General features: G+C 40.0%; 1 protein-coding gene across 5 annotated transcripts in view; it reads right to left on the reverse strand.

Annotated features, from left to right (window-relative positions):
* The window catches only part of adamts3 (ADAM metallopeptidase with thrombospondin type 1 motif, 3), a 200617-nt gene extending 181186 nt beyond the window's left edge, over positions 1 to 19431 (reverse strand). For 2 of the 5 annotated variants that reach the window (XM_081610942.1, XM_081610940.1), the window contains exons 1-3: positions 18997 to 19431; positions 16822 to 16843; positions 7364 to 7767 (exon numbers count right to left, since the gene is read on the reverse strand). In XM_081610942.1, the coding sequence (XP_081467068.1) occupies positions 7364 to 7767; positions 16822 to 16843; positions 18997 to 19056 (486 nt within the window). In that variant the 5' untranslated portion in view covers positions 19057 to 19431. The remainder of the gene's footprint in view (positions 1 to 7363; positions 7768 to 16821; positions 16844 to 18996) is intronic. The other 3 variants (XM_081610943.1, XM_081610941.1, XM_081610944.1) reach the window with 2 other exon arrangements.
* Positions 19432 to 19821: the final 390 nt, after the last annotated feature.

Here is a 19821-nt window from a genome sequence, read left to right on the forward strand (position 1 = left end):
GTTTTTCATCTGCTCCGTTTAGCTCTTGGCGTAGCGATAGCTGTGCAGAAAGCAGCTGAAACGCCACTTGATAAGCTTTACTGCATTCAAAGCAACGCAAGTTTATGAAGCCAAATAACTTTTTCCTTTAGGTTTTTTCTGTGTGGGATTGTCTGGAACACAACTGAGAACGTAGCAACACAAATCACAAAACATGCTAACGTTAGCCTAGCATGTTTAGACAACTGTCCCGCATAAAAGCTTTTAACATAACAGGAATCATGCAAGGTTTTCCTATTTCAGCGCAGTTGGGACTAAGAAAACCTATTAATCACTCCCAAAAAATATTGTTTTTCTATTCAGATTCTGATGAGTGTTTTTCATCTGCTCCGTTTAGCTCTTGGCGTAGCGATAGCTGTGCAGAAAGCAGCTGAAACGCCACTTGTTAAGTTTTACTGCATTCAAAGCAACGCAAGTTTATGAAGCCAAATAACTTTTTCCTTTAGGTTTTTTCTGTGTGGGATTGTCTGGAACACAACTGAGAATGTAGCAACACAAATCACAAAACATGCTAACGTTAGCCTAGCATGTTTAGACAACTGTCCCGCATAAAAGCTTTTAACATAACAGGAATCATGCAAGGTTTTCCTATTTCAGCGCAGTTGGGACTAAGAAAACCTATTAATCACTCCCAAAAAATATTGTTTTTCTATTCAGATTCTGATGAGTGTTTTTCATCTGCTCCGTTTAGCTCTTGGCGTAGCGATAGCTGTGCAGAAAGCAGCTGAAACGCCACTTGATAAGCTTTACTGCATTCAAAGCAACGCAAGTTTATGAAGCCAAATAACTTTTTCCTTTAGGTTTTTTCTGTGTGGGATTGTCTGGAACACAACTAAGAATGTAGCAACACAAATCACAAAACATGCTAACGTTAGCCTAGCATGTTTAGACAACTGTCCCGCATAAAAGCTTTTAACATAACAGGAATCATGCAAGGTTTTCCTATTTCAGCGCAGTTGGGACTAAGAAAACCTATTAATCACTCCCAAAAAATATTGTTTTTCTATTCAGACTCTGATGTTAGCTCTCATTTCATTCATATTTCTGTCTTCAAGGTACATATCAGCTAAAACCCATAAGAGAAATGTTAAAAAGGTCCAGTAAGGTGATGGACAGTCCGTCTCTACACGGCGCAGAGACAAATTAAATCTTTAGTAACCGTTCTGCCCACATCTGATGCATTTCAGTCAATTTGGAGCCTTAAAATGTGAAAACAAGGCCCACAAATCTTTGAGATTTTTGTATAAATCAGTTAAAAGAGCAGCTTCTAAACACACTTTGGTTATGATGTTTTCTGCCAAGGGTTTTAAATGTTTTATCCACTTTCAACATTTCACTTGAACTGCAGAAAGCTCCAACTTTAAAATCGTTAACATCCTGAAAGTTAGCTCAAAGCAAACTAAGTCAGAGTTCAGACTCTTTTTGTTTCCTGCCTCCTATTTGGAAAGAAAATCTTGATGCAAGCGCTTTGCTGCACAGCCGCATGTCGAAGGTCAGCAGGTTAATGTCAAAAACGTTTGTCGATGTTTTAAAAGTCTCAGAAAACGTATCATAAAGCCAGGGATCCATAAACACAGCTCAAGGTCGGCGGTGCAGCCGTGGGCGACGCGGCGCTTTATGGCACAAAAGAATACATTAAACCAAACATCGGGTACAAAAACAGGATGTTCACCGACGGTTTGAGTAAAACTTTTCATATTCCTGCAAAATTCTCACAAGAGATTTTACGACAAACTTACATTATGCAACTTATTGCAAACTGTTTGTGTCTTTTTAATGTTTTCCAATCTTCTACACAAGATCTCACCGTTTTGTTTTAGTCATCAACCTTTTCTATAAGAGCAACGAATCAATGATGAGGTCGTTAAAGAGCTGCTGCATTGATCAGGATGTTTGAAAAATAATGATCGGCCTCATAAATCCTGCAGTTTACATGATTATGTGATGATATTCATGGATGTTTAAGGTTTGGTGTGACTTATTGATTATTGTTACAGTTTTTACAGGATCAGCTAATAATAATTAGCTAAAAATACAGCTGATATTAAATGTAACCAGTTACATTTACTTGAGTCACTTTTTTGAAAAACAAAATGTATTTTTACTATGGTGTACTTTTTACTTTTACCTGAGTAATTTTGTTATAAAGTATTTTTACTCTAAACTGAGTAAAATTTCTGAATTTTCTACCCACTGAATGAAAAACAAAAATGTTTTAACCATAAATTCACCAGACACAGACACAGACACACACACACACACACACACACACACACACACACACACACACACACACACACACACACACACACACACACACACACACAGTTTTTGATGAACTTTCATAAGTTTTATATTCAAAAAAATATCTTTTTTTTTTTTTAGTCCGATTTTGTTATTTTTGTTGCTTATATGAATTATTGTCATTTTGGTTCTTAAAATACTGAAATTTTCACTTAACTTTATATTTTGGTCCATCTGATGATGTAATGTTTAACTATTAAATGACTGAATTTGATCAGCGACTCAGACTTTTCATTAAATCCTTTATTCTTAGTTTCTTACATAAAAATATATTAAATTAATGCCACTCTTACTTCAGTATAAACTTTGGCTTCCTGCCTGCGTCTGTCACAGCGAAGGGACCAAACATGTAAAGATGAACTATTTTGATATTTACTGAATTCCTCAGTGGAAAACCTTCAGGATAAAATGTGAAAATATTTCCAAACAAATAATCTCATTATTGAAACAAACCTAAAAACTAACAGAACATTTTACAACCTGGCCTGGAAATCCATGTTTTTCTATTTAATTTTAGTTGTTAGTAAAAATAACTACATTCATGCTCCTGGACTGATGATCTGTAATGCAGATAAAACAGCTCCGATTCTGTGAAATGAATGTTGAAGAAAGCAGCGTTTTCTTTTTCTGAGTGATCCTGAGGCGCCGTTTTACCAGCTTCCTTCACCCGAGTCCCGACAGGCCGCCATGACGGCGTCAGGTGTGAATCACCTGTCCGTCCTCACAGCAAACCAAGTGAATCTGTGGCTGCTGTGTTTGCTACAATCTCCCACAAAGGCGGAAAACGTCTCCTTCTGGGCGTTTTATGAACGGTCTGTTCCCAAACAGGAACAGAAAGTTTTGGAAGAATCCATCAAACAAACATCCTCCGTTCACAGAACGAAGATCCTGATGTTTCCCCCCAAACACAAGCAGACATTTTAGAGATTGTACATGTACAGTCAGAAAACAGAAGCTAATCAAATACACCAATCAAAATGGCCGCCTCTATATTAGCCACTGACCTGGAGGAAACCTGACAAAAACAGTATGTAAGACGATAGACATGTGATCAATATCAGTACTTGATAGTCTGGTAGAATATTAAATTCAGAACTGCACAGCATTCTGGGAAATGTAGGCAGATTAAACCTCTACAGGCTAAGCTAGGTTGGTGGCTTCAAGGAGCCCACTCACTCCTTGGTTGCCTAGCAACAACCTGCTGGGCAACGAGCGGTTTCAAGTTACTCCCCCAACTTCGGTTGCCTAGCAACAACCTGCTGAGTAACTTGTAACAGTTTTGGGTTTTGCCATCGTCCCTCAAAGCTACTTAAAGATAAAAAAATTTAAAAAATGTGACAAACAGGAAACGTTGCACCACCAGCTTGGCAGCATTTCAGACATTTACAATAAAAAACTAATAAATTATCAATATCGACTGATATGAAACACTTAACTCGTGAAGCGTTTTTCAGCTGTATCATCCAGGCCTGGCAGGAGTTTTATTTTCAGATGTGGACATTATTGAGTTTGTTTCAATTCATCATGCGATTGATAGATTGATTGATTGATTGATTATTGCGACAGGTCTGGTCACCCAGTCAACCATGAACTCTTTTGTTTATCAAAGTATTAGAAAGTCTCAAACTTCAATTCAACTCATTTTGGCCCCAACTGGATCATCAACCAGACAATAAAAAACAAAATGGCTGAAAAAAGTAAGATAGAAATCCGGGATCAAGGTAATGCAACAGATCTGAATAATGTTTGAAGTGTCTACAGACCTCAGTGAGGTGAAGCAATGATTACGGATGAGTCACGTTTCCTGCAGTAACCGGGGCAGCAGATCAAATCTGACAGTAAACAGCTACTAACAGATTTATAGCTGCTAAATCCACCTGTATGAATCATCATACAGGTGGATTACATAAGTCATCTTAGAGATTAATACTGAGGTGCAGAAGATCCACATGTTCTCAAAGAAGCAACAAAAAAAGGTGTATTTCAGCCTCTAACTTGGGCAAAGACGCCACACAGTCACAATGTGCTTTTTAAAAATAACTCTGGTGTTCCCGTCATTAAATACGTCCCAGCGGAAAGCAAACCCATCAATAAGTGATTCCTGCTAACGAGTTAGCCGCAGCTCCCGTCCTGAGGCGAACGCTTCTGGTTTGGTGATTTTAATGGATCCGTTTTCAGAAACATGAATCTCCTGCCGCTGCAGAGCAGAACAGAAGCAGGAGTTACAGAAATTTAGCTTCAGCCGTGAGGAGAGCAATTATTTATCGCAACAGGCAACATAAACAGCTGCAACTGTTGTCTAGGCTCAGGCACAGACTGGAAACAAAACTTCCTGGAATGGATGCGATAATAAACTGGAAACATAAGTTTATCCGCATAATAATAATAATACATTAATAATTAATCCATATTGATAACTAAATCTTGTGTTATAGATTTTTCTCATGTATGCAAATTTGATTTTTAAGGGGCCTAAAAAATGTTTAGAGCCCTAAATGTCTCAATACAGTGAAAAACCTAAAACATTTAGAAGAGCCTATTTAATATACCATAATATGCATCAACAGAAGATAATATCTTCAGTCTACGGCTTTCATCCAATCAGCAGGAAGGAAGATTAAAGGCGGTCCTGGATTGGCTGCTTAGGAAACGCCAGCCAATGGACCTTACCACAGGGGCAGCGTTTCATTGGCTAATGCCCATTTCACGTCACAGCGCAGCTACCACGTGGGTTACCGTCTCACAAACACAAGCTACAGTAGTAAAGACATGCTAATGTACATTGTGGACTAGCAGACTGGCAGAAAGTTTTTGCGTCAGGACTCTAAAAAGAATGGTTCTCCACCATCAGTGGGGAATCTGTACAGGCGATGTCAGGTATCCTGATCGTGTTTGTGGAACTAAAATTCACAGATTTCCAAAATCTGAAACGGAATGTCTTGCTTGGATCAAAGCTTGTGCACGACCGCATTTACAGCTCAACCGTCATAGGATCAATAAGAACAAAGTGTCTGCTGGTGTAAGTATTATTGCTTTGCTTTCTTTATGTTTAGTGAATGGGGATAATAAACATCCATTATGAAAACCTTTTAGCCAAGTACAGCATAATGGCAGTACCGACACAACTTCTACATCCTGAAGCCTGTCTGTTACAGCCTTACGTTAGCTGAACAGATCAAAATGCAATGTGTACCGTATCTGACATACATTAAGATTTTATTTGTAATCGTGTTAGCCACGCTAGCTTTTATTAAACTGTAATCGTGTTAGCCATGCTAGCACCGAGTACAGTGTATAAGTCCTAGGCACATTCGAACCCTCTAAACCATGAATGCCCGTTTTACCCAGCCTTGTAAGAACAACAGGCATCAGTGATCTTGTCCAGCTATATTTATGCTGAGGGTCTGAGAATCTGCTGTTTTCCTCATCGACCGGTAACATTTAGCTGCAACTCGCACAATGTTGGAGGCATCGTGTGGCTCAAACACCTTGATGTCGTCCAAAAAAGATGACATGAACTTGTTGGTTCCATTGTCGTGGCTGATATTTTGTGAAAATCCGGCAGAAATGCTAAACTAATCGACTCAGAAATACTCTGCAGAGAGTCAGTCGAAATGAAAGACGCCATGTTTACATAGAAACTAAGCACCGCGAGGCTTTGTTTGTGAGACATGCAGTCACGTGGGACTTTCGAGGGGCGTTTCTGGGCGGAGCTTGGTAAGGTCCATGGCGTGTCAAGTAGCATCTTTTCTGCTTTTTTTATTTTTCAAATATTTTAGATTTACTTTGTGAAATAATCTACAAATATGGCGGATATAATTTGGAGTTACTTTCCACAGAGAAATCTGTAAATACCGAACCGCGAACAGGCGAGTGGGCGAACAGGCCGCTGCATTTCAGTTTATGTTGAGTCTATTTTAACCCATGAGACCAGGTCAGACTCAGCCTGCTAACAATGGCACAGCTAACAGACTGGAAAATAAATGTCTTCCAAAATAAACAGCCTGATTCATCCACAGAGACTACCAACTTCACAGAAATAGAAAGTAAATCGCTGGAAACTTCTTCTTGGACTTCCAACAGACATTTGCACATATGATCGATTTATCTGATTTTACTCTTTACACGTTTATGTTTGAGTAAAACGAACATCGTTCTTCTATTCCATCATCTACTGAAAACATGTCTCTGAAATTCCAAGCAAAAATGTAGTGTTTATTTGCAGAAAATGGTCAAAATGAAGAAAAAGATGCAGAGCTTTCAGACCTCAAGTAATGCAGAGAAGAGGAGTTCATATTCATTTAGAAACAACAATACTGATGTTTTAACTCGGGAAGAGTTCAGAAATCAACAGTTGGTGGAATAACCAGGAGCTTTTCAACGTGGTTCAGTGCAGAAATCTCTTCATGTTTCCCAGAGTTTTTATATTTTCATGTTTGCTTTCCAGGTTTCCTGCTGGCTGCTTGAGGAAATCTAAAGAGATGCGGGATGTAATATTCCCATCTTTGACTAAGACAAAGTCTACATGGTGTGAAACGTTTTGGTTTGTTTGAAACACATAAGTGGCTTAACTGGACATTAACTTCTCCACCAACTCCTAAACCAATAAAATGCAAACAAAAGGCTGGGAACTCGACCGATTCTGTTCCTAAACATGGAGATGTTTGAGTGCTTCACTCCACGAGGTTCTGGCTGGAGTTGTTCCCAGATTCCCATTCAGATGTTTTACGAGGGTTGATAGGAAGGAGACGTTTGTCAGGCACAATAGGAACTCGTGTTTTATGCTGGGAAGAGGTCTGTTTGTGAGCAGTCACCCGTTAAACTCCCGCCCATCACAGGGTGTCTCCAAAAACAATGTGCCATAAAAACGCCGAGTGCTGACGTAAAGAAAGGCTCAACTCAAGAGTTACAGACATCCACAATCCCTTACGGCATTTGATAAGGTCATGGAGCTTTGTAGGGAAAAGAAAGGCTTTCAGGAGACGGAGAAGTGAGGACTTTACAGCCGAGAGGGACTTACCAGTCCATCGCAGTTGTTAATGGCAACCATGGCTCCGGGGACGTCAGTGATGTCACCGATGAAGGTGCAGTCCGTCTTCAGCAGCTCCCGCTGGAGAATCCTCTCCGTCGCGTCGGTCTGGTTGGCGCCCGCCGTGGCGTTCCCAAACCCCCAAACCTCGTCGTGCCACTCCACCATCGCCCCGGGCGCCACCAGCCGGTCGTTGGGCCGCAGCCGCAGGTGGAACTCCTTCCCGAAGGCCGTGATGTTGAAGAAGAGTCTCTGCTCGGACTCGGAGGGAAACGCGTCCCTCCTCACGCGCTGCTTGTGCGTGGCGGACAGCAGGTGGGACAGGTAGTGACCGTGGGAGTCGGTGCTGAACGGCGTCACCAGGCCGTACTCCTTCAGCCGGCTCCTCAGCTGGTCTGGCAGAACAAACACAAAACAGGTTCTTCAAAAAGCAGCAGCAGAACAGACAGCTACTTCCTGTTTCAACAAGAAAGATCGGTAATCGGTGCAATCGGTGCACCCACAGTTTCAACTAGAGTAATTATCTCAAGCAGAAAGTATCCCGATATTTAAAACCAGACATGGGTAAAATACCGAAACAACATCCTGGCTTACCGACTGGTCTTGTAGGATTTTATGTAAAATAAAATTGTGAACTAATCTTTAAAATAAAACTAAAGGAGAAGTGAGGGAGTGTGCAAAATTAGCTATTTTGTACCCATGATGGTTGATCGGTTGGTAGGACAGATGGGGGAACTCTTTACGTCGTTTTCAAAGTTACACTGCAAAAACACAACATCTGTATCTCAAATTTCTACTGCAAAGATCCTAGTAAACTTTAAATAAGACACAACTAACTTACAAACAACTTTTCAGCAATATATACGAGCTCAATAACACCTTGATATTGAGAAAAAGTTCTGGTTCCATTGGCAGATTATTTCACTTATAAGAAGACATTTTCCCCATGTTATAAATAAAATAATGGTACAAGTACTTTTTCACAAATATTAAGAAATTATTGACTTGTAAAAAGCTCCCACTTCCTGCTGGAAATGTACTTAGTAAATATAACCAAAAGAAACATGCTAAGCTAGCGCTAGTGGGAAAAAGTTGTGTTTTTTTTTTTTTTACCAAAGACAGAAGAGAAATCCTACAACTGCTAAAATCTGACGCCACTCCATTTGTAAAGAAAGTAAAGCTCAGAGTCTTTTTCAGAGGTTTTGGTGTTGGTTCCTTCAGTGGTTTTTCATACAGCGCCCCCACAGGCGAGGAGGGGAACAGGTTGTTCAAAGGTGGACAGTGGGAAAGATAACCAAAGCAGCTAGTTTGAATAAATCTATATGGCTAGCTGATTGATTTATTCCGTCTGCAAGATAGATTAATTCTATTGTTATTGAAATTATTAAAACTGCAACAACATTCAAAGATTTCTATTTCGGGGAAAAAAAGAAAAAACAGTCTGATGAATATTAAAATCTAATAATCATCTTGACAAAAAAAACACTGAAGCAGGTGTCACAAAGATAAAAACCCAATTATATGTCTGAGGCGCAGGACGCAGCTTACAGATCACAGTGGGCATAAAGGAAGAAAAAATATAAATTTGACACACTTGGCATAAAATACCTGCAGCTTTTCACAGCTGTGACACCATAATAATACACTCTGTGAGCAGCTTTAGCTCCATACGCAGCCGGCTTCCTTCATTATAAACACGTCTGACAGGCAGTAGGAGCAAACCACAGATATGTCTGGGGGTTTGAATGTGCCAGGAGATCCGGGACAGAACATCCTTTTAACGGAACATTTACAAAGTTCGCCCTTAAATCATGTCAGCGTCGGCCTCAGTTAATGTCAGCAAAAGGGCTGCTTGAGATTTCCACCTGAAATCTTGAGCAACATCTGCAGGACTGATGTAATGCTCAGCATCATGACATGCGTTTCCCAACAGAGTGAATCTACACCAAAGCTCCTGTGACGAATCTTTGAAAGATGAAATATTCTTGGTGCCAGGGGTCTCTAGGCGCAGCCAAGAACTGAATTCACTTCTGTGTGCTGAAATGTTACGCTTGTGTAAACCTCTGCAGAATTTAAACAACCATTTCTCCCACCTAAGAGAAGAAAAGGAACAATTTCTGTGCATTTGAGTTTTCTACGTGGAGAATCAAAGGGAATACATTTTGATTCTGGGCAAATCCTGACTTGTATATAAAAATAGTCTCTAAACATACAGTGGTTCTTAACCTGGGTTCGATTGAACCTCAGGGGTTTGGCGGAGCCTCTGCCGACCGCGGAGGTAAAGACACACCTGTGTAAAGTCGTGATGACGCCCCGCTTTGTCATCACTTGCTGCAGAGGATCACGTTACATTGCTGAGCCAATCAGAGGATCACGTTACATTGCTTAGCCAATCAGAGGATCACGTTACATTGCTTAGCCAATCAGAGGATCACGTTACATTGCTTAGCCAATCAGAGGATCACGTTACATTGCTTAGCCAATCAGAGGATCACGTTACATTGCTTAGCCAATCAGAGGATCACGTTACATTGCTTAGCCAATCAGAGGATCACGTTACATTGCTTAGCCAATCAGAGGATCACGTTACATTGCTTAGCCAATCAGAGGATCACGTTACATTGCTTAGCCAATCAGAGCTGCGGAGGAGCCCTGATTGAAGGAGCTCCACTCTCAGCATGGATTTGAACTTGTGTCTTTATTTACTTCAGCAAAACTCAGTTTTTACCAAATTCTGTAGCTTTCGGTGAACTTCTAAATCTGCTCCTTAGTCGCATCTTTTCGGGGTTGCTACTGCCTCTAGTGGCGTGGGGGTGGTAACACAACTAATATAATTACATTACTAAATCAGAATACCGCAAAGTCTTTATTATTTATTATTAATTTTTCATTCTCTTAAGAATGTAGAGCTAATTAAATGATCTAAAGACCTTAAAGTGGTTCCAGTTTCTCTCGATGGCCAACCTGTTGAAACTGTGGTAAATTTTAAATACCTTGGGTCCTGGACAGTCAGATCAACTTTGCTGAAAACACTGACTACATTTTGAAGAACTGTTCTCAGAGACTCTACCTTTAAGAAGACTTAATGATCTTGGGGTGAAACAACGAGACTCTAGTTGGGTCACCCCTATGTCTTGGATTTGGGGGATAAAATCATGTTTTATTTATCACTACAGAAGGGTTCAGTGAATGCGCATATGAAACTGGTGGGTTCGGTTCCTCAAAAAAGGTTAAGAACCACTCGACTAAACATACAGTGAACAGAAAAGAGTTTTTAAAATGTTTGATTCAAATCTGTTGCACTTGATTAACCGAGTTTCAGTTGTAGGTCAGACGGTGCGACAAACCCAAAGGCTTGTTTAGTATGTTAAATATTAAAGTTTATAACAGCATAATGTGAAAAACAGACTGAAGCACATCTAAATAAATTAGAAGTTAATTAGTTCAGCGATCCAATTCAAAGAGTTAAACTCGTTATCTAGAGCCAAGGTAATATATGTACTGATTTTAATTCTGGCAATTTGCGTGATTACCACTTAACAGCTACTGAACTACAAATATTTAATTTCTGAGAAAATTATAACATTACTTTAAACCAATTTAAAATACAGAGATTATAGTACAGAAATATTTTTGATATGACCATAAGGAACACTGTCTGTCTCCAGACGGTGGCTAGGAATAGCAGTGGAAAGTGGAAGGAAAAAGTATGGCAGAACAGACAGCTGAAAGTCTATTCTGTGTGTGATGCAGATGTTAAAGTTTCAACATCTAAACTAAGTTTAGAATATATGAATTTCATTTTCCAATGAAATTTATTGAGATTTTGCTTGTGAGTTTATCAGGCGGATTTTGTATGTAGCACCTGGAAAAAGGGACAGACTTTAATAGTTCAGTAAATAATGGTTCCTCAAAGACACATCGTTGTCATTTACTAGAGATCATACACATTTTTACTAACATTTCTATGACACCATATCAGGGTCAGTAGAAAGAAAAGGAATAACTTTTCGCCAAAACTATTTTTTGAATCTGAGAAATTTTCTGGTAAAAAATAATTTCCAAGCTCCAAAAGCTGAAAATTTGCTAGAAAAAAAAATCTTGACATTTTGAGAAATTCTCAGAAATGTTTTAGAAGAAACTTGGAAATTTCTGAGTTTAAAATATTTTTTAAAAATTGCAAAAAGTCCTGAAATTTTTATATTAATCTCAGAATTTTTCTGAAAACATTGAAATATATTTGACATTTTGAACTCTGAAAAGTGAAAAATTGAAAAGTTTTGAGTTAGAAAAAATATTCAAACTCAGAAATTTCCAATTTTTTTCTAGAAATTTTTAGACATTAACCTCAATTTTTTATTTTTTTTTTGGCAGAAATTTACTCCTCCTATTCATCGTTTTTATGTACATTTTTGTCATTTTTCTGACTTATTTTTCCAGAAACAGATTCCTCTGACAGCAGCTTAGTGCAGTAAGATACTGACAGCTCAGACGTTCTCAATAAAAGACATTTCTCAAAAACCAGGCTGGAGAAAAATTTACAAAGTCTTCGACAGCTGTGTAGAAGAGTACGATGTTTCACAAATCCACTAAATGTTTATAAAAGTTTATATATTTCTGAACCAAATAATCTCCAGCTCAAAGTATCTGGCTCAGGAAAAGCATTTTTAATTTATTTTTCCTCAACGAAAACAAACTTCTGGATGTGTAGAAAATGTGAGAAAGTGTTAAAACATTTCCTGCATGGCTGCAGCTGAACATTTTACATGCAGATCAAGCAGAGCTCAGAGTAAAACCTTTATTCTGAAAGGTCACCACTTCACAGCACTTTGCCTTCACATTCATGAAAAAGTGATTTAAAAACCTTTTCAATGTATTTTAATGTGAAGAGATAAATTCTTACAATAAGCAAACGTCTGGTTAGAAATTTATGCTCAGAAAAGCTAAATTAATGCAAGAAACCATGAAATCTGAATGTATTATGAGCCATTTAGGAGTTTAATACTTATAATGTGTTAAATATTTATACAATATATCATCCTAACCTTCAGCAAGAACAGTATTTTCCTTTATTGTCGTATTTTTTAATATTTCATATGCAGTTGTGCAGTCCAACCTCACTGGTTGTGATAAAAAATGTATATATATTTCTACATTAGAAGTAATTCTGGTGAGCTTTATTTTTTAAATGTTTTTAGAACAACATTTAAGTGCAACAACATTTTAAACCACATAATTTATCATCAGGTTTACAGGTTTACATTTTCTTTAAAATCATATGAAATAAAGACAATATTGACTTGTAAACAAACTTCTGAGTCAGAATTACTTTCCAGTAATTGAGTTAAATAGACTTAATTAATTTCTCTTATGAAAAGTTATTTTAGACTTGAACTGTCATATTGAAGCTAATCCATCCATCCATCCATCCTCTTAACACCCTTGTCCCTCAGTGGGTCAGGAGGTGCTGGTGCCTCTCCAGCTGGCGTACTGGGCGAGAGGCGGGGTCACCTGGACAGGTCGCCAGTCTGTCGCAGGGCAACACAGAGACACACAACCATGCACACACACACTCACACCTAGGGGCAATTTAGAGAGACCAATTAACCTGACAGTCATGTTTTTGGACTGTGGGAGGAAACCGGAGTACCTGGAGAAAACCCACCATGCACAGGGAGAACATGGAGACTCCATGCAGAAAGACCGGGGCCGGGAATCGAACCCAGAACCTTCTTGCTGCAAGGCAACAGCTCTACCAACTGCACCACTGTGCAGCCTATTGTAGCTAATATTAAATTATATTTTCATATCAGCTGTTGATGTGTTTAATACTGAAGCAAAGAGAGAAAAAAAGGTTGTTGGAGATGGAAAACATAAAGTAGGACGATCTCAATAATCTGTAAATCAATCAGTTTACATCATTTATCATTTCTCTCTTTTCTCCCCAAAACCTGGATGATAAAGTTTTCAGTCTGATGATTTTGTCTCAGCTGTAAAAGTGATTTTGTTTCCACAGACTTCATAATTCATTTCATTTGACGTTTAAGATATTTAAAATGTCTTCCAGTTCCAGAGTTAAATGTTCAAAAGAGTTTTAGAGTTTATTTATCTTGCATTATTGTGGCACTGCTTGAAAGTTACACAATATTATCGTTTATCGCAATAACTTCTGGGACAATTTATCATCCAGCAACTTTTGTTAGGCCTTCAAATGCTTTAAAATAGAGAAACAAAAGCAGAAAGTTTTAGGGAGAATATAAGAATATTTGTCTGTTCAGAGTCCAAACACACAGGAAGCAAACATGCAGAAAGACCCAGTGAGTCTGGGATTCAAACCCAGAACCTTCTCCCTGAATTAATTCACTTAATTAAAGAACTATAATCCACATAAAAGTCTCGTTTAACTGGAGCATTTTCAGAAAACCTGACTGAACTGAAGCTCAGAGCAGCCGGACGCCGGATGTGCTAACCCCTTAGCTGTGATGCTAGGCAGGCCGTGTGCTTATTTTTTCCACCATGTGGAAGAAAACGGCCCTGAACACACGAGTCAAGCAGCATCTGGGTTTCAGACCAGCAGGATTGATGGTGTGGAGCAGCCAGCCCAGTCCCACTCCACCTCAGCCCAGTAGGAAACCAGTGGATGACGTCAAGCATGCTGCTGCTGCTGCTGCTCAGGCAGAACCAGGAAATGCAGAGGAACCGATCGGCCCGGGCTGCACCTGCCCGCCGAGCCAGAAGTGGGTCGACTCCATGAAACTCAGACATGCTGATGGTTATGGCTTCTCTGCAAATCACTCAGTAAAACCACTGAATATAGGAGGTTTTTATACCATCAGCACAGAGCAGGGGTGTCCAAAGTGGGTCCTGGAGGCCCGGCGTCCTGCGCGTTTTAGTTCTCTCCCTGCTGGTAGTAACAACCTGTTCAGCTTATCAATGTTCCTCTTAGGCCTCTAACGAGCCAGGTGATCCAGGTGTGTTAAACCAGGGAGAGAACCAAAACAAGCAGGATGCCGGGCCTCCAGGACCCACTTTGGACCCCCCTGGCATCGAGGATAAATCTGAGAATCTCTGACAATTTAATATGTACAGAACAGGGTTACGACCACTGAAAGAAAAAAAAGAAACAAGACTCTTTTCCTCAGAAATCTCCCTTTACCCTTCAGAGATTAAAGTCACAGTTTGGAAGGAAAAATGTCAGAATTAAAAAATTAAATCAAGAACCACTGAAGGAAACGACATGAAAACCTCTGAAGGAGACTCTTAATTCTTCATGAAACTTAAACAAAGACGACGTGGCGTCAGAAAACACAAGCTATTTGTCCTGTCAGAGCCTTTATTTTGGCTGCATTTACCCAGAATGCCCTGCACTGTAGTCCACTTCCTGCTTTTGGAGCGATCTCTAGTCCAGTTGCGTTCACATAAGCATTCAAACCGGACCAGAGTTCACTTCAACCGAACCGAACCGAGGTTTGCCATTTTTCACGCTTCCCCAAATAAACCGGACTTCCCAGTCCAACAAACCAGAGTTTGATTCAAGCGGACTAAACGGGACTGGTGTGAATGCACCCAAAGTGTTTTCAGTCTGACACCAATGAAAAGGTTCACCTTCAATCCAGACAGTGACTCCAAACATTCAGCCAGAGCTACAGCAGGACACGTCAGGTCAGGTTTATGATCCAGTCTAGACATTTATTCAGCTCAAATTATCTGACAAGAATAAAATACTGCTGCTTATATTTAAACCTGAGCAAAGTGGATTTATCCTGCTTCATGTCTGTGATTGCAGCTAAAGTCAGTTTGACAAAGTGCTGACTGAGTGCAGATGATCCCCATGCAGTACAGGTTTTCATTTTTAACAGGAGAAAAATGATAAATTATGTAAAACTTTTTGTTGTTCTGACATATCCATCCATTTTCTTACACCCTTGTCCCTCAGTGGGGTCAGGAGGTGCTGCTGCCTCTCCAGCTAGCATACTGGGCGAGAGGCGGGGTCACAGGTCACCAGTCTGTCACAGGGCAACACAGAGACACACAACCATGCACACACACACTCACACCTAGGGGCAATTTGGAGAGACCAATTAACCTGACAGTCATGTTTTTGGACTGTGGGAGGAAACCGGAGTACCTGGAGAAAACCCACCATGCACAGGGAGAACATGGAGACTCCATGCAGAAAGACCGGGGCCGGGAATCGAACCCAGAACCTTCTTGCTGCAAGGCAACAGCTCTACCAACTGCACCACTGTGCAGCCCGACACAAAGTCCCATAAAATGCATTTCTGGTTTTAAACGTGATAAACTGTTTGGACGTTCAGGGTGTGTGAATACTTCACCAAGATGTTGTAAAAACATGACTGCACTGCAAAAAACACAAAATCTTAGCAAGTATTTTGGTCTCTTTTCCACTGCAAACATCTCAGTTTTGTCTTATTTCAAGTTTACTAACTTACAGGTAACTTTGCAGCAAGAAATGGAAGCTTGTTTCAAGTCAATAATTCCTTAATATTTGTGAAATTGTATTTGTTCCATCGGCAGATCGTTTAAAAGGAGATTAACATGGCTGCCGGTGTGAATGCACCCAGGGTGGCAAATAAAGGCATAATCTGCAGGGCTGCCACCTTAGATTTTATTAAACAGAATTATTCCTGCACATTTTGTCCCACTAGATAAACATACTCAAATTGTACATTAGATTTTCAATAACATTTAGAGGTTTTTCATATTTTTAATGCTTTCTTTGCTGTTAAAGCTATTAAAATGCTAATAAAAACCAGCGGTAGAAACAGTACTCATGCTTCAAGCCTCATATTAAAGCAAATGTTTTGCAATATTTTATGTATTTCCCATAAAACTACAGTAAAGAGTTCAGCGTATTACTGTCTGATTCAATAAGCCAGTCTGACATGTTTCTGTTCTTACAGGAGGCAAAGATTCAGTCGGTTCCAGCATGAAGGGGGCAGAAAAAAGGTGAAAAGTTAAGCAGAAACCACATGAAGTGAGCGCAGCGGCTGCTTTACAAGGCTGATAAAGACCACAGAGAGCCAACAGTGGCAGCCACAAACGCTGCACACAGCCCAGCGCTGCGCGGCGGCCCGGACGTGTTCAGGAGATAACCGGACGTAAACGGATCCTACGTGGACTCGGCTGCAGCTCGCCGGTCCCTCGACCTCACAATGGAGAACAGATGTGCAGGATTTAGAGGTGGAATTCTCTTTCCTGTATAACAAAGCCCTTTAAGCAGTCGCAATATAAGTGTGTGTGAGTCGGAGGAGCCAGGAGCGTGTGTGTGTGTGTGTGTGTTACAGAACTGCTCAACAGAAAAACTCTCCTCCCACTTTGATCCGTTCTCCTCCTGAACTCGTCAGCAGTTTGGAGGAGAAAACCTGGAGCTGGAGTTTGGGCTGAATTAATAACAACATGGAGGGAAGTGAAGAAGCAGGTCTTACCTTCCCGGTTTGCTTCCCCAGCCTGCAGGAGACACAAGAACAAAGGTGAAAAAGCATTAAGGAAACACTAAATGCTCATTTTAAAACAGGTTCATTGATTCAAAGTCCCACAATAAACTGAATGTTATTTAGCTCTTTATGTAAACAGTGGATTTAATTCACTTTGGGATCTGGAAGTAAATTTATTCTGCTGCTTCGGCAGTTTTTAATGTTCTGTTGGGACTATTAAACAGTAAAATGCAGGTAGAATAAATAAATAAACAAACTGGATGATAAAATCTTCAGTCTGATGTTTTGGTCTCAACTTCCTTCTTTTATGAAGGATCATTTAGTTTGCAGAGACTTCATAATTCATTTTATTTGTTTTTATTTTGCATATTTAAGATGTCTTCCAGTTCCAGTGTTGGAATCATTAGAATTTAAAGTTTATTGATCTTTGAGAATATAATCGTGTACTTTTATATGTCATTACCATTACATTACCTGAAAATGGTCTCAAAACAGAAATATTATTGTTTATCGCAATAATTTCTGGAACAATTTGTCGTCCAGCCAAACCAGGTCATGTCTGCATATTTACAACCCACTGTTGCCGGTTCAGAAACTTTCCTGCTGAAAGTGAGGAAAGATCATCTTTTCAGGAAGCTCAGGTGAGATCAGGGCAGGTAAACGCAGATGTTTCTGCTCACCAAATAAAAACCTTCTGCCCTACAGTTCATAAACAATTAGATTTTAAAGACAACACGGTTCATGTTCTACCCTTTGCTCCAGCAGGCAGTCGACAGTCAGACCAGTTTCTGTTCATGAACATAAAGTTTATCGAGTAAGAATCAGTTTTATTTATTTTACTTAAATATAACATCTGTAGATATTCAAGTAAAACCTGCCAACACTGCAGTATCAATGAATGCTGGACAAAAATGGAGCAGAAATTAGATCCATTAAAAATCACGCCGGTTTATCGTTCAATAAAACATGGAGGAGATAATTATCACTGAATGTTTGGTCGACTTGTAAAACCTGTTCATGTGAGGAATGTACTTTATGTGTGTGGATGATGACATTTGACAAAATGTGATTTCTGTTATTGGTTGTCACAATTGTTGACTTTATGATGCGTTTTTGGTGTTTTTTTTCAGGATTGAAGCACTTTGAGCCGATGTGCTGCTGATCTGCCAAACAGATAAACTTCACTGACTGACAGATTGATTCAGATCCCAACTTCACATTTTCTTCTGAAACTTTTAGCTGCTTTGTGTTTTTTTACATTTTTCTCGACTTTAGCCAACTACCGAGTTACTCATGAGCAGCTATGGTAAATACCTGTTGCATAAATCTGTTAAATATAAGTTAATTGTGATTAGAAAGCAACTTACAGTATTATATTTCCGGTCTGTTGTATTGCATATCCATTTTTGTAACTTTTCCAGGAACTGCAGGTGTAATTTATATTGTCCTTTTTTAAAATAAAGTTCTTTATCAATGTAGAAAACTCAAACAAGCTTTAAACACATTAAAGTTTCTGTTAGAGTACAATCAGGACCGGATTTACAAGGATGTGGGCTGGAGCCAGTTTTGGTGCCCTATAACTTTTTCAAATACTTGAATATTGTTTGTATTCATTAAAAATCCCAAAAAATAATGCAACTCACATGATTCTATAAGTTTTATATTAAGTACAAAACAGAAAACAAACATTTGGGACACCCTCCCCAAAAGTTGACGCCCTGGGCTACTGCCCTAGTAGCCCTTTCTAAAGTCTGACTGCGCATTTTCCAACATGTCATCCACTTCTTTTGGGGCGCTAAAAGCTACTGAGCGGTCGCAAAGTTCGCTCTGCCTCGGGCAGGCCTGGTTCTCTTGGAGCCCGGCGGTTTGCTGGAGCTGAAGCCTCAAACAGAAACATGTTTGTAAGTTTCAGCTCGTGTGTGTGACAGACAGACAGACAGGCTGAACCCACGCGTGGTGCAGTGTCAACACGCAGTGCACAGAGGAAGCAGTGTGCGTGTTTACAGAGGCGATGGGAAACTTTTTAAAGCTGCTGCTGCCCCACTTTTCTCTGCTTTCCAGCTGCATTCACTTCATAATAAACGGCCCGGAAAAGCGAAATAAGTGAATGAATTAATGAAAACCAAGCAGTCCGTCAGTGAACGGAGAGCATGTGCAGACACTTACCTCGTCAGCTGAAGTCAAAACAAATCCAACAAGCAGAAAAGCTAGAGAAACCACAGCCATCACGAGAGGAGCTTTATCTCAACCTCAAGCTCAAATTAAAAAGCGCAACAGCGAAAAATAAAAGAAAGTCTCTACGCAAACGTGAGGAGGCTCATTCAAAACTTGTCAGAAGCGCAGGCTCTGATTATTAAAGGGGGAAGGAAGTAGCTGCAGTTTGATTGAATCAGGAGTGAGGCGGGTTGCGACACTTTGTCAGAGCGTTTCTGTTCTCTTCACTGAGTTTCCAGAAAGTTTGGGCGAAGCTCGCCGGACAGCCCTCCGCCGCTGGCGCACAGAGCTGCAGAGTGAGGCGGCCTGGAGCTCGGTTCCCCGGGCTAATAAGCCTTCAGACCAGCCCTGTGTGACGTGACTCTGCCCTCTCACCGAGCCCCAACACGGAGGGACCGAGGAAGAGGAGGAGGAGGAGGAGGAGGAGGAGGAGGAAGAGGAGGAGGAGGAGGACCGTCACTGTCTCTGACTAACTACAAAGTTTCAATCGTCTTGTTCTAAACGTAAATCTTAAAATCCAATTCTGATTTCACTTTCCCAAAACTTTTTTGAGTGGGGATGTGTGGAGTAGCTCCCAGTGGTCAGTATCTTACCTGCAGCAGTGAGTAGTAATGGCAGTAGACCTATTCTCAACCTTTAAAATTGCACAATTTTACATTTTGAAAGTAAATTAGCATTCATTAGCATTCACACAGTGCCTGTGTTTTAAATATTAAAATTTCACTATTTTTAAATTAACATTGTCGCAACTGCTATGTCAAGTTGATGGCATTTCTG

This window comes from Poecilia reticulata, chromosome 9, assembly GCF_904066995.2.
Source record: "Poecilia reticulata chromosome 9, P_reticulata-male-v2, whole genome shotgun sequence".
In the NCBI taxonomy this organism is placed as follows: Eukaryota; Metazoa; Chordata; class Actinopteri; order Cyprinodontiformes; family Poeciliidae; genus Poecilia; species Poecilia reticulata.